General features: G+C 47.9%; 1 protein-coding gene across 1 annotated transcript in view; it reads right to left on the bottom strand.

The window, feature by feature from the left end:
- Window positions 1–4,033, bottom strand: part of LOC144101942 (uncharacterized) — a 42,702-nt gene extending 38,669 nt beyond the window's left edge. The window contains exons 1-2 of the mRNA XM_077635186.1: window positions 3,835–4,033; window positions 1,092–1,204 (exon numbers count right to left, since the gene is read on the bottom strand). Coding sequence (XP_077491312.1) covers window positions 1,092–1,204; window positions 3,835–3,853 — 132 coding nt within the window. The 5' untranslated portion in view covers window positions 3,854–4,033. The remainder of the gene's footprint in view (window positions 1–1,091; window positions 1,205–3,834) is intronic.
- Between the last annotated feature and the right edge of the window lie 10,511 nt (window positions 4,034–14,544).

Genomic DNA, 14,544 nt, shown 5'->3' with positions numbered 1-14,544 from the left:
CTCTGGGCGAATCCTGCAGCACATGGATTTCAACATGCACAGATATCTTTGCGTGCGCAGGTATTGCGCATTTCACGCACATCATGGCTGGAAAATAAATCCATGATGTTGTACGCTACATATTCCCAAAATGCTACAGTTGCAGGATCTGTCCACCACTGGTCAGGCCCTTTCCATCCACTTGAGAAAGCACGTAAGAACTGCTAATCCTACAGCGCTAAGCTCAAAACACAGATATAAAAAATTTATTTGGAAGTTGGTGCTTGCGTTATGTCAGCCTTTGCGTTGCATTCTGTGCTTGGCACTGTAGGATTAGCAATGCATGACCAACTTTGCAAATTAGACTTCTCCGATTGTCTACACTACATGAGTGGTGCTGGGGTTCTTCCCCTTTAGTGTCCTTCTTTAGAGAGATGTAAACCAGTTCCAGATAAGTGTGCTGCTCTACTGTTGATCTCATTTCTGTGCGCACGCGTTTTCAAAACTGAATTGCCACATCTCTCAATCCTGCCAAACACTACCACCCACCAAGAATAGCAGTACTTGTAAATAAACAAACAAACAAACAAACAAACAAAGTATACTTCGTCCCACAAGTTGCTTGCAGGATAGAGCTCTCTTATCCAATCAGGGCCAAGGATGACAACAAATAGTCCCTCAAATATCTGAGCATTACTGTGAGTACTCTTTAAACAATTATTGTAGTAATTGAAAAGGCAGTTCAGCATGGTGGTTTAAAAGTGCTGCATGCGTTTCATTCCCACATTAAATTAGCAGAGAAAGTCCACTACGGAGGCCTGCAGCATAGCAGTGCACCGCCATTCCTAAACATGGCATCTGCCGAGTCTCCCGAGTACACCAGCTGGACACTGGTGCTGTTTCCTAACCAGGATGAAGCCACCAGCCACGGAGGAACACATGTTGCAGAGCACACCGTTCTGATTGATTCTGAGTGCCAGAGCCTTCACAGCGCTGCAAACGACTAGCCCACACCACATAACAAACAAACCAGCCCACACCAGCACTCTGGTAAGCATGGGGCCTGTAAATGACGAGTGCCATGAGATGGTGGGTGGTGTCTGTGTACTGACCCTCCACTGACGGTTCCTCTCTTCCTTTTCCTTCTCCCTCTCGAGCTCCTCGAGGTTGGTGAAGTGGCGTCGCTGGCCCTTGTGGCCACCGCCCCCGCGACTCCCGCCTCGGCCTGAAAAGGTGACGTCCATGTCACTACATACAGTTTTTTACCACAGCACAGAAACCTTCCGTGTATCAATGAATGTGGAAGAGGTACACACAGATGCACAACAGTTCAAAATGCAAGGTGCACGAGGTTCTCGTCTACTAACAGCTCACTTCTATGCAATCAAGCATTTTTTTAAAAGCGATAGCATTAACGCTCTCCTTCTGCTGAAAATCCGGTGTCAGTGTCACCAGTGTTGTGAGCGAAAAATCCCCCGAGAAGCAATTGAGGAGGGCCACCAAGGTCAGTGACCTTGAGGCATCATCACAACCTGTCGACCAGATTGTGCTAAACTGACCAGATTGTGCTAAACTGACCACCATGGCAGGTGGCAGTTAAATTGAAGATTGTTTGCAAGAGGTTGCTCCGAAAGAGTAACCTGGGCCACACAAGCCCCACCGGTGGCAGCACCTGCAATCACAGGGCAGCGTCGCATTGCTTAACCATGCACCACTGCACCAGGAATGGTGTGAGGAGTCGCAGGGATGCATGAATGTAAACCAGAGAATGACTAATTCCAAATAAACGGGCATTAATCCCTTAGCACTAAAGTGTCATACCCTTAAGACGGAGCTTAAGTGTTCCCCCCAAATTTTCATGCTATAAGAAGCAGCAATCCCATGCACTGTTGAGTTTTGACAGCAGGGCACACAATAGGTAGGTACCAGTGGCTGCGAGACTAGCACCAAGGTCAACCAGTGGTCCTGGAAAGGTAGGCAAAGATGCTGGCACACTTTTGGCCATAAAAAAAAAATTGGCAAACAGCAGATCACTGCTTATGCCTCACAAGTGCTGACAGAACAAGGTCAAAGAATGCAGTGTCCAGACCATGATATGCACCTATTGAGATCAGAGCATTGTGTCTCCCGCTACTGGCTGAAAGATGGCGCAGTCTTTACCATAACCGAAAACAGCATGTCTAGTACACTGCTGCGAGTTGCCATACACAAGAGACTGTGGTACCATCAAGAAGGTCGAGATCAGGGTACTTCACCTGCTGGGATAGAACACCCAGTGTTTCTATGTATGCCAATCTGCCGTTACAGTTTAAACAAGCCGAGAAAAAACAGGAGAGAGAACTGCACTGCTGAAAACCCTGCTCTTCAAGACTGAACACTTTCATGATACATGAGGCTACATTCAACCTAAATGTGAAAAAGTCAAGAGCCAATGTCGAGCGCCATAACCACTCAGCCACCGCGGCGGCCACTACAAGGTGCATCCACTCAGTGTTTAATTACTGGCACAGGGAGAAACACAAGCATCTGCTGGTTTGACTTGTTTGTGCTCTATGTTCACAAAGAAAGTATATTCCAAGGTGGGAACTATGTGTTTATCACATACAAGTGATAAACACATAGTGCCTAGTTTGAGTATCCTCTTCGTCAAAAGACCTCCACAGGTGACTACTTGCTGGATGTATTTATGCTGGTTCAATGCCCTCCTCTGCCAAGCTTGCCCAGTCACACACACAAGCCATAAGGCTTTTGCTGAACAAATCTAATCCTATCCCCACCAACAATAAATTATGAACGAGTTCTTTTTTCTGCAATCAGTGGCATGCAAATACTACATGACAATGTAACCCGCAACACATGATTCCCTTGAGGCCCCTTTTCAACTGTGGCAAATTCGCGTTTTTCCCACCTACTGTAGAAAATGGAACAACTTGGACAGATCATTTCGTGCACTGCCTACTAAAGCGTTTTTTGAAGGAGTTGTGTAACCATGCTGCGCGTTTGTTTTTCTGATGTTCTTATGTGCTCACTCCTACTATGCCTGATCTCAGACTTTCAACAGTATTTGAAAAAAAAAAACAAAAAAAAACACGGAGGCGCGTCGACGCTTTGCTACGGGCAAACAACCGCCGAAGGGAATTCCCCTCCTCCCTGGCTGACATGAACCGGCGACGCGGCTCTGCTGGCCCAGTCCACGGTTGCACAGAACACACTTTCAGGCGCCAATGCCGCGCTTCAGCGGGCTGATGCAAGGTGGCGAAAAACGATGCCGGGATTCTTGCAGGCCATATCGCCGGTGCATTTGCGATTCCCCACAAACTAGGTACGGACAGGGTTTAGCGCGTCTGCCAGAACCTTTAGAGTAACGCTGTCACCTGATCCGGGACCGAAAGCGGCGCATCGGGACACCGAGCCTACAAGCACCGATTTTAACCCATTCAAACAAGACCACGGGCGAGTGTGCTTGAGAGCCGAGAGGAGCTCTCCACGACGCCCCGCTAAAGAAATCACAGCGACCAGGTTGTCTTTCGCAAAACGGCACAGGCGGCCAAAAACAGTGGCGACACTTTAACAGCTACAACGAGAGCGGTTTGCTGGCGCCTCCTTAGTTGGCGCGCCAACGAGCGCCGACATATGCCAGAGTGACCATGCTTTTTATCAAGCGCGGCACGCCTCGATCGCCGGCGTCCGGCAGAACGGACGGCGTACTCATGGTGGAAGTAGGCTTTCTGTACAACAGGCCAGCAAACCAATTTATCCGCACAGATTATGCCCGGAAAAAAAGCCCGCAAAGAAGGCGGCAAGCCGCTACACGCTAGAGACGTAGCCCTAGGCGCTCAAGCGCGCTTAGCTCACCTCGACCTCTGGGGGGCATGCTGACAGTCACACGAGGCTCAAGGCGCACCAGACGAGACGACGACGACGATGCTGCGCAGCCGGTGAGATCGCGGGAGAGTAGGGAAAGGTCCAAAAACGAAAGCGAAGATTGCTCACTGGTATGATCGGATGGAGCTGATGGCGGCGGACGATTTCCCAGAAAGACGGTAGGGAAAATGCAAAGAGGAAAAATTCGCAACGTCTTGTAGAGGCCGCTAGATGCCAGAACTCTAGTGGCCACTTTAAGAGTGAGCTTATTATACAGTAAGTGTGGTCAAAAAATTATGAATTAGACTTTATTTTGTCAAGTAAAATACAAAATTGTAATCTAAGGTTTTTTGAGATTGAGGTAAAATATGTGCGATGCGTGCGCGTGTAGTCTGTCTGGCAAGTGCACGTCGTTGATTAGAGATGAACCTAAATGGTCCCAAATTATGTGCCAGCAAAACCACTAAAAGTAGTTTACTACTGACGACTATTATAAATATTCCATTTGTTTTTGTTTTTTTAGAAGACTCAAATTCCGGTTTCAAATAGTGTGATGACACTGGTGATGAAGCGATGATCCCCAGCATGATTTGCAAGTGAAAGGAGTATAGACACCTAAATTTTTGTGCACGTTTTCTTGTTTGTATTGATGCGTAAGGCTTTATTACACACGGATTACCACCTGGCACTCTCCTACGACCGCCAAATAATTTATAATCGCACTTCTTTTTTGTGCAGTTTCGGTTTTTGTTTCAATCATTATTCTTTGCTAGGTGACTGGATGCCGCTTTCCGAAGTGGGCGCAAGTGAAGCCACCGGAAGTTCGGAGGCATGTCCAGGAAGTTCGGTGTCTGCTGTGTATTTCAATGCAAAAAGTCGCGTTTTCGCCCTTCCGTTCTCAGTTTTTCGCGCTGTTTTCGTGTAACGTCTACTGTAATGTCAAAGGAATAAGCAAGCTAAACGCGAGAAATGTGTGCATTGCTTGGGGAACCCTGTAATTTCAGAGGAACCGAAGAAAACATTCATGCAGGTCTCACCATGCCCCGGCAAAGGGGTCCGTGCATTAAACACTATTTTATGATCTGGTTCTTGTCTTACGAGCGCAATTAGGGTAAGCAGTGGAATGACGATCAGTCTAGGCCATCTTAAAAACATTTTCGTGTGGCAAAGAAAAGGCAATGGCGCGGAAACCCTGAAACTCGAACTGCCGCTGTCTCAGTTTCGGGTTGGTGGCGGACGATGTCTCTTCTCATCGACGGCAGCTGATATTTATCGCTTTAGGGTGTCATTTGCCTTCCAGACGTGCTTTTAATCTAACTCAATAGCACAGCCATATTTCATCTACACAGCGCGAGAGAAACGACTGACGAGAAAGACGAATACTGCAGCGCATGTGACAAGCGCTGTTAGAAGTCAACTGCACCAAGCGTCACAAATAACAGCCCATTCAGGCATAATTTGCTGAAGTACGAAACACTACTTGATACACTAGCTCCGTCGAAAAAGTAGCACCATATACCTTTTGGACGCGCTAATGTGTACCAGCAGAACACCGACGGCACCCCACCAGATTGTGGCCTCGCTCCCACTCCGGTTCGGTCTAAACATAATTCGGCAAAATGGTCACTGTAAAGTCGGCTGCCTAATGAAGGTTTCCGCCTATTCTTTCTTAAATTTGTACTCCGTTGATGGTATAACTTGTGCTTAGAGCGCGACAACGTGCATCACAACAAAGAGCAGAGTTGGCGACGCAAGCGCAACGGGACGGCACAGAGCTGAGCACACGAGGTTCCGTACGTATTGTGTGTAGCTACGTTCTGTCGTCTGTTAGCGTCGTCCCATAGCGATGCAATGGACCCTTATTTTCTAAACGTCTTTCCCGAGGACTTTGCTGCTCTCCTCATGCAGTTGACGGCGCAACAAGTAGGCATTGTCATGAAAAAAGACGAGAACGTCGAAAAGACAAGGTGCTAAGTGGAAAACGAAAACTAAAACAGAAAAACCGTGCTGAGTTCCGAATTCATGCACTGCCAAAGGCTGACTTCCGGGACATGCTACCCAATTTTCGGTGGCTTCACTTTCTGGCGCCCGATGCGGCATCCAGCCCCCTAGCGGAGATCAGTTGTTTCAAGAGCCGAAAGAGGACTTGGACGTCAACGTGTACTTACAGGTCACGCGAGACATGAAAAAAAAACTGCGATATAATCGCTGCTTCCTCATTCGTTGTCATTCCTGCTCTTGAGAAAGGCTGGATTCAGCACTGGAGTAAATTAAAACGATGAAGCAGCGATTTTGTGGACATTTTTCTATGCTTCACGAGACACAGAAGCACTCTTGACGTCACAGTTATCGTTTGGCTGTTGAACCCGAAACAGCATGGCAGAAAAAATTCGATTTCTAAATTATTTAGTGGTCGTAGGCGAATATCACACGGTGATTCATACGTAGGAGTGTCTTTGGCATCAGTATAGAGAAGAAAACATGCCACCAAAATTAGGTGTCTATACTCCTTGAAAAGTTGAGGCAGGCGATCTCGTTAGGTGCGCAGTTACTGCTGACGAAGGTGCACTTCTGAAGGCCAAATGAGATAATCCACTTTTGAACGGTGCGGAGGCGGAAGAAGTCTTTCCACCGAGTAGTTGACTAAACTTGTGTGGCTCAGTGCCCGACCGTTGTTCTGGAGAGAGTGCTCGAGCTGACTGTTCCCACGAAGGCGTCTTCGTTATCTTTCTGTGCTGCCTCGGCAGGGGCTAGTGACACCCAATCTGCATCGGAGTGCTTGCGCTCAGAGTGGTAGCCAACGCTGAAGTCGAATTCATGGAGTCGGAAGAAGCTCCAGGGAGCGATGCGGCTAGACGGGTCCTTCAATAAGTCTGGGACATAAAAATTCCGCCTGTACTTCGTCATCCTTCGGATGGCGGGCGCACATCCCCTGCGTCCTCCCGTCGTCGCCGTCGAAAAGACTGCGGCTGTACCAGCTGGCAACTCCAGTGCTGCGAACGTCGCTGATGTGGTGCTTCCAGATTCGTCTGATGAATCCACGGTGACAGAGATGGAATCTGACAGCAGCAGCTTCGCGCTATTTGAGTCGCGCCGCCTGAATAGGAAGTTGCGCCGGACATCAACAGCGGTTGAGTTGTCTACGAGGACTGTTGACAAGCCAGGAGTTTTCTCAGTGGCCTTCGTTCCTACAACGCAGACGGCTAATCTGAACACCATTAACAGACAACGGCTAACCCAGCTTTTCGACCGGGTGGTACCGGGACAAGTCTGTGAAGTCAGAATGGAAGAATATCCTGACAGTAGATGCTAAATCTCAGGCATCAGTAGACAAGCTGAAAGAAACTAGTGTCCTCGGTGGCATGGCGGTCCGCTTCTACGTTTCCCACGGGAAGCGGAATACCACTGGAGTTATCAGTGATGTTGACCCGGAGATAGATGAAAAGGACCTCCGGACGCTGATTAAATCTACGGCCCGGATAGTTGACATTCATCGTTTCGGACGCTCCAAGTGTGTCAAGTTAGTTTTTGAAACTGACGCTCTCCCGTCCCATGTCAAGGTGGGCTATGTGAGGCATCCCGTCCGCCTGCATGTTCCAAGGCCTTTTCAGTGCCACAAGTGCAACAAGATAGGTCATGTGAGTGCTGTTTGCAAAAATGAGGTATCCTTCCGTCGATGCCGCGGGATGCACCAGCATGACACCTGCACGACGGAGACTATAAAGTGCGCCAATTGCTCGGGTGCCCATGAGGCCACAGCTAAGGACTGCCCTAAGATGAAAAACGAAAGACTCATCCTGAAAAGGATGGTGAAGGACAATTCGACCGACCAAGAAGCGGCTGCGCGTATTCGTCGCCGGAAACATCGTTCCCGGCGGCGTCGTCCGGATCCACACAATACTATTCCAGCTGCACCAAAGTCGCAGGAAGTATCAGCTCAGCCGGCACAGCAGCATCAGCCTAAAAACGATAACAAGACGCCTGCGGGAGTGTTCCATGTTACCGCAGTGGCTCAGTCTGATGCGTTTGGGTTAACTTCCTCTGATTCTGAATGGCCTGCTCTGCCATCCAAGGACATCGCCACGGCACGACCAAGACTGGTTCCCACTCCAGCTGACACTGTTGGCAAGACTGAAGGTCAGGATGTCAGCATTATGTTAAAAAGGCTTGTGTGTTCAATGCGCGTGCTGCTTTCAGGCATTAACACGCCAACAGCAAAGACTGTTGTGACGTTTTTGGATGCACTTGAGCCGCTCTTGGCGGCATTGCAGTAATTCATTATGGCACAACCAAAACCCACCTCCTCTGTGACATTACATGTGCGCCGCAGTGTAGTGGTGCAATGGAATGCCCGAGGCCTACGCGGTCGTCTGAGTGACTTCCGGCAACGTGTCCACAAGTACCGCTTCCCTGTGCTTGTTATATGTGAGCCCAATGTGCCGTCTCCTTTCCGCCTTTCTGGGTACGTGCTGCTGTGGTCTCGCGAAGAAGACGATACAAGCAAAGTGTTAGTTTTCATACGCCAAGACATTGCGCACGTCCGCCACGTCCTAGAGCCACACAACACAAACCATTACATCTGTTTGACAGTCACGCTAAAAGGACGGATATTTTCGATAATCGGGGCTTACATTCCACCTAGAGATGCGTTTGATACTTCGTACCTATATTCAGCTATCCAGAGTTGCACAGCTCCTGATATAACAATGGGAGATTTTAATGCTCATCACCCTCAGTGAGGCGGTGCTGTTATGAATAACCGAGGCAGGAACCGTTTTGACTTTATGCACTCCTAGAATTTCGTCAATATCAACGATGGTTCACCTACGTTTCTGCGTGGCACGTCGTACAGCAGCTGGTTGGATCTGGCGTTTGTTTTAGCAAGTCTCCAGTCTTACGTCCACTGGTGCAGTGACGTGGAAACACGTGGGAGTGACCATGCACATTCCAACGTATGTATGCGTCAAGTGGTACGCACCTACTACTTCGTCTCGCGTGCGATATACAGACTGGCCTGCCTTTAGAACGTCCGTGGAGACTTCCTGTGCGGACCTTACAACACCGTCCAAAATAGAAGGCTTGATTACGTCCTCTCTCGGTGAGACCACGCGGTATATATGTGCGCCTACGCCAGGATCTAGTATTGACGTGGAATTCGAAAGACTACGCGCAGTCCGTCGGCGCGCCGGAAGGAAATACAGAAGAACTAAATCCAGGTATGATCTCGCCCTTTGTCGCCGAGCTCAAGGACAAATAAAGCGCCAACACGCGAGATTAGGAAGACAACGTTTGAAGCAGTTCTGTTCATCGCTGGATCCTCGCATACCGCTGTCGCGTATTTGGCATGTAGCCAGGATCTTGCGTTCACCCCCACAAGAACGGTATACTTTCCGTGCCATGCCCATTAACCAAAGCCGTATAATGTAGAGGTAGCAGAAGAATTATGCAAAATGGTTGTGGGCACAACTCCGGTAAAATCAAACAGTTTGGAGGCTTTTGTGCTACCTTCACCAGACGACCACTACGACATGCTATTCACGGTGCATGAACTAGAAGCTGCTTTTTCCTCGTGTAGGCGTACATCTACACCTGGTCCTGACGGGATTTCGTGCGCGTCTCTCTCTCACCTTGGCATGGAAGGCCGAATTGCGCTGCTCAATTACTACAATGATACATGGGCTTCCGGAATCGTTCCAGAACACTGGAAGATCAGCCGTCTGGTTGCTCTTTTGAAGCCTGGAAAGCCTCCTTATGAGCTTACGTCATACCGGCCAGTTTCACTAGCAAGCTGCGTCGGTAAGGTTATGGAGTGAATGGTGCTGGCGCGGCTCGAATGGTTTTTAGAGCAGAATGCTCTCTATCCGGACATGATGACCGAGTTCCGGCGGGGACGTTCTTCGATTGACAGCGTAATCGACCTCATATCGACAGTGGAACATGAAAAACGGAGTCGCCGACTCGTCTCTGCGGTCTTCTTGGACATCAAAGGGGCCTAGGATAATGTACTTCATGACGGCATCCTTGATGCCCTTGACGACATAGGCGTTGGCGGCCGGATGTACTCGTAGATTGTGAGCTACCTCACATCCCCAGGATTCTGGTCCATGCGCCTCGAAAAACCGGTCGCGCCATCTCGTGACAGCCGGCGGCGCGGCGGCGCTTAACTCAATGGCGATGAAAAATAAAAATTAATACCTCGTCGCGCATAAATGTTAGAGAATAGCTCTATCACCGATATTTTAAAAGTCTTATTTAAGTTTATTTTAGTAGAGTTTCATCAATGTAGCTTACATGCTGCGTTTACCATCCGCAATAAGCTGCGATAGCATGGAGCCTATGGCGAGGCCCTGAAAAATACCCCACTTGACTTCACCTTATCGCTCACCACAGCCCTAATTTACATTATATCGACAAGCTCTCGGATCTTCAGGTAGCGCAATGTCCTACCTTTAAAGAAACATAAAGTATGTTACATTTTAATGACGCAAAAAATTTCCTGGCTATTTTTCTATTGCTCATTCATTCTCAGCATCGGCAAGGAGCGCGTGGCGCCCTCTCTCGGTGTTTTGGCAAGGCGCACGTCTTTGCTGCAGTGTCCCTGTTTTGGTAGTTTGCTTTGGGAGGTTGAGCCGTGCCGTACGAATGCGCACTTTTATCAAACGTTCCCCCATCTGAGTGAGGCTATGACCATGGGCTGCTACATAAAATGCTACAAGAAAGCGCATGCCTTCTATGAGGTATATAGAGGAAACTATAAGGAGACTCTTTTGATTGACAGGTACACTTTTAATTAAGCGCGTACAGTGACCATACGGGCATTCGTGATAGTGGAATTGCGTGCGCATTAACAGTGCAAAACAGTGAAACTCCGAAACTCCGGGGGAATGAAATTCCCAGATGCTAATACTTAGAGCTCACTCACCGATACTTGTATATGGGTCTTGCACTGTGCTTTGAAAATATCAAAATCGTGTATTAATGACTACATTTGAACAATAATATTATTAGGCTCAATAGCAGACAGCTCTTCGAAAGTTTTGTCGATGTGGAGAAAGTGCATCACGGATGCCTTGAAGTGAACGTTGTAAGTACCAGGCGGAAAACCTGATGCTGCGTTTTATGGCAGTAGGTGATTTGTCCAATGAAACAATTAGTAGTGTGGTAGTTCACAAGCTTTTTTTCAAAGTTGGTAAAGTGCATCCCATGACTCGATTGTTCGCCGTCGATAAGGGCTTTACCATTTCTGTAATCTATGCTAGTTTCGGCAATTATATCAAAGGTGTACGTAAACTATGAACCGCTAACGAAGACTTCATAGAATGGCATGCTGGGAAGTATTATGAAGACTGCGCCATCTGTTCGGCTTGCAAGTAAATACGCCGTTACCCAGAGCAGCAATCAAGAGTCAAACATTAATTAAACGTTCTTGATTACGATTTAAATTTGCTGAGAAATGAATGGAAGTTATTGTCGTATAACACGAGGTTTAAAAGCTTACTGAGTTTCTCCAGCGCGGCGGCTGGGCTGTCCACCCAGCCCGCTTGTGCAATGTGGCAGTCGCATCATTAATTAGTGACAGGACGCTACGTGCGCGCGGCCCTGCATATGGAGTGAATTTACCGTGTTGCGAATATGCGCAACAGCACTTATAGGCACTCTCGGACGAGTGGCGCAAACATATTATTTTTTTTTGCATATGGGGTGCGAGCCTACCCTTGCCTTTTTATTTTTTTGGTGTCGCTCTCCTATGTACTTCTCGGTATCCTCTCTCTTTGACTTTAATTTTGCCGGTTGCAGTTTCGGTACTTGAGAGATTACATAGCAATCGCCGGGCCCGCAACATTTTTAGATTACTTGTATTTTCGTCAACTGTTGTCTATGAAGCGATTGGCAAACTATCACTTCTTCGAGGTGCGGCTCCGGGGGAGTTGCACCGACCGCGGGTGTAAGAAGAGGGTGTCATTTCCAGGGAACGATTAACATCCTCCCGCGACTTTTAAATTTGCCTTGATTGGTTTTCACAGCCTACGATACTAAGCACTCGAAGCAGGGTATTTTCCATACCACGCCTTAGGCCTTTTCTGTAGGATGACTGTCTTTGAAGGGGCAGAGGAGGATTCCGATAACGGTGGCCGGCTTGTGTGTAGTTTGCATCCCTTCCTTTCTGACAATACTGGCCAAGCTTTCGCTGACACCTTTCGCGTGCGAACTGCATGCGCGTTTTTGCCACTGGCGTGTCCTTAGCGTAAGCATATAGAGTTGTTTGCGTTGCTTCCTTTTCGGTTTTGGATGATACATCGAGTGAAGATTCTTGGGTATTAATTTCTTAGAAATGTTTTCTTTTGCTGATGATGAGTTTTAATAGTGCAATGGCAACCTCGCACCAAGCGCAATGGGATGAAGTGTTTTTTTCAACACAAGGTTAGGTGAAAGAGCATTTTCCAAGCACTTTAGCTCAAAGGAATGAAGCGCCAGGCTTCGAGAAAGCTTGTGCCCATTGGAAACCAGTTAATTGGTACACGGCGGCACTGGGGAAGGAATCACACACCGTCCTCGAGCAGCATGCTTAAAGCGATAAGTCATTGCTGTTGTCGCGGATTTTGGAACAAATAAGAAAGAATTTGGAATCGTCTTAACAGAACTTGCTTGAATTTCACCCTACCTTTCAGACACAATTTTTGGCAATGTTCCTCCCACAAAAGGTACGAGAACAAGACCGACTGTTCTCAGCATCAAACGGATGAAGAAGGGTGAGGGGCGGTAACGTGAAGGGCCAAGGATGTGAGCAGGTACATAGGTAGGGAAAAATTCTCTTTCCAGAGCTACACGGACAGCCGGTTGCAGGGTGGTAAAGGGGAGGAAGAAAAACACGGTGGGGAGGGGTCTTCTGCTGTACCTTTGCCTGCCTTTCTTTTTTTTTTCCTCCTTTTACTTTTCCTCGAATCATGGAGCGCAGGCCGTGGTTGCTTGTTGAATGAAAACTGAACATTTTGACAGATTTGCCTATCTGGTTTGGTTTGAAGACTCATATAAAGTGTATGTCTCCAACCAAAAACTTTAATTTTCACGCAAAGTTTCGAACCTGACTGGGCTCCTTCATCAGGGTGGCTGATACCTCTGTCACACGGGCAACGCAAAGGCCTTTAAGAATCAGGTCCTTATATCCAAAGGTCGAATTTCGATGGAGGCGAAATTATAGAGGCCCGTGTACTGTGCGATGTCAGTGCACGTTAAAGAACCCCAGGTGGTCAAAATTTCCAGAGCCCTTCACTACGGCGTCCCTCATAGCCTGAGTCGCTTTCGCACGTTAAACCCCCATAAACCAAACCTTATATCCAAAGGCGCAAGGCTTGCAGCTATATGGCACAAATGTTGCGCCTTTGCCGCTAAGGGCCTTGGAGGCGAAGGCGCTCGTCAGAGACCTTTGGAGCCCAAAGGCGCGGCCTTAGAGAACCTACGATCGCAGTGTCATCCAACGTCTAAAGTAAAATCAATAAAAAAGATACAGCCAACAATGTTTGAAAATATTTTTTTTAAATACTAAAGGTGTGTCTGGCTTTGCTTTTGGTCCAGGTGTTTATATTCTATGCACAGATTTCAAGACAGTGAAAGTGTTGCAGCAACACCGAGTGCTCCTGGTGGCTAAGGCAATACACAATACGTGCTGCTGATGATGAAAGTAGCTCTTGCAATACTTTTAAGGAAGCTATCAGAATAAAAAAATTGTCTGAGCTCAACGACTGATAAGAATACCCCACTTTAATTTTAAAACACTCGCTTCAGCCGCCTCGAGCACAGCAGCGGGTGCTAAGCCTGAACGACTGTTTCACCTTTGGGCTACACCGTGTAGGTGCGTCGCTGCTCCTTTAAGCTTTCGCTCCTTTGGTGAGAAAAGGTGCCTTTGCTGGAAAGGCCTTCGAGGAATGCCGTGTGACAGGGGTATGAGCGCAGTAGCTAGCTTCTTTAAGTATGGAGGGGAGGAGGCGGTCAAATGAACAAAAGATGTGATGTGAAAGGCGTGGGGGAGGGGGTGGAAGGGGGGTTAAGGCTGTGAGTCAGGTTGTCGCACTGTGGCGAGGCGGCCAATGGCGACTTGCTTTCGTTGAGTTGAAGAAAGAAGTCCCTGGGCCTATACTGGGGGCAGGTTTCCTTTTGTGCGGTTAATGTTGTTCGGGGTGGTTTGGATGTGGCAGGATTCGAGAAGGAGTCTTTTTTGGTAATTTGTTTCGGTTCCGAGGATGCTGGTTTCTTCGAAGTTGATTATATGGTCTGAGTCCGCGGAATGTTCGGCTACAGGAATGCCCTCTCTTGAAAAGTTGCGGACGTCGTTTCTATGTTGCCGTATTCTTTCTTTGAGATTTTTGGTTGCGCCGATGTAGCTTGCGTCGCAGTCGGCGCAATGAATTTTGTAGACAATGCCTTGGGCTTTTTCTCTTGGCCGCCGGTCTTTGGGAACAGGTAGGCAAAGCACAACAGTGTTTGTGGGCTTGTGCGAAACCTGGAGACCCGATTTTATCAAGATTCGGGCGATGGTTTCGCTGACGCCTCCGACATAAGGTAAAGTGACGTATTTTGGTGGTGGCGCTGGTCCTTGTGCGTTGATTTCTTGGCGCATATTGTAGTGTTTTTGAAGCCGAATGATTTTTTTTTCAATAAATTTTTTTCGGTAGCCGTTCATGATGATTTCTTTGAATATCGTGC

The sequence above is a fragment of the Amblyomma americanum genome, chromosome 8 (assembly GCF_052857255.1).
Source record: "Amblyomma americanum isolate KBUSLIRL-KWMA chromosome 8, ASM5285725v1, whole genome shotgun sequence".
Lineage (NCBI taxonomy): Eukaryota > Metazoa > Arthropoda > Arachnida > Ixodida > Ixodidae > Amblyomma > Amblyomma americanum.
This window is presented reverse-complemented; position numbering and strand designations above follow the sequence as displayed.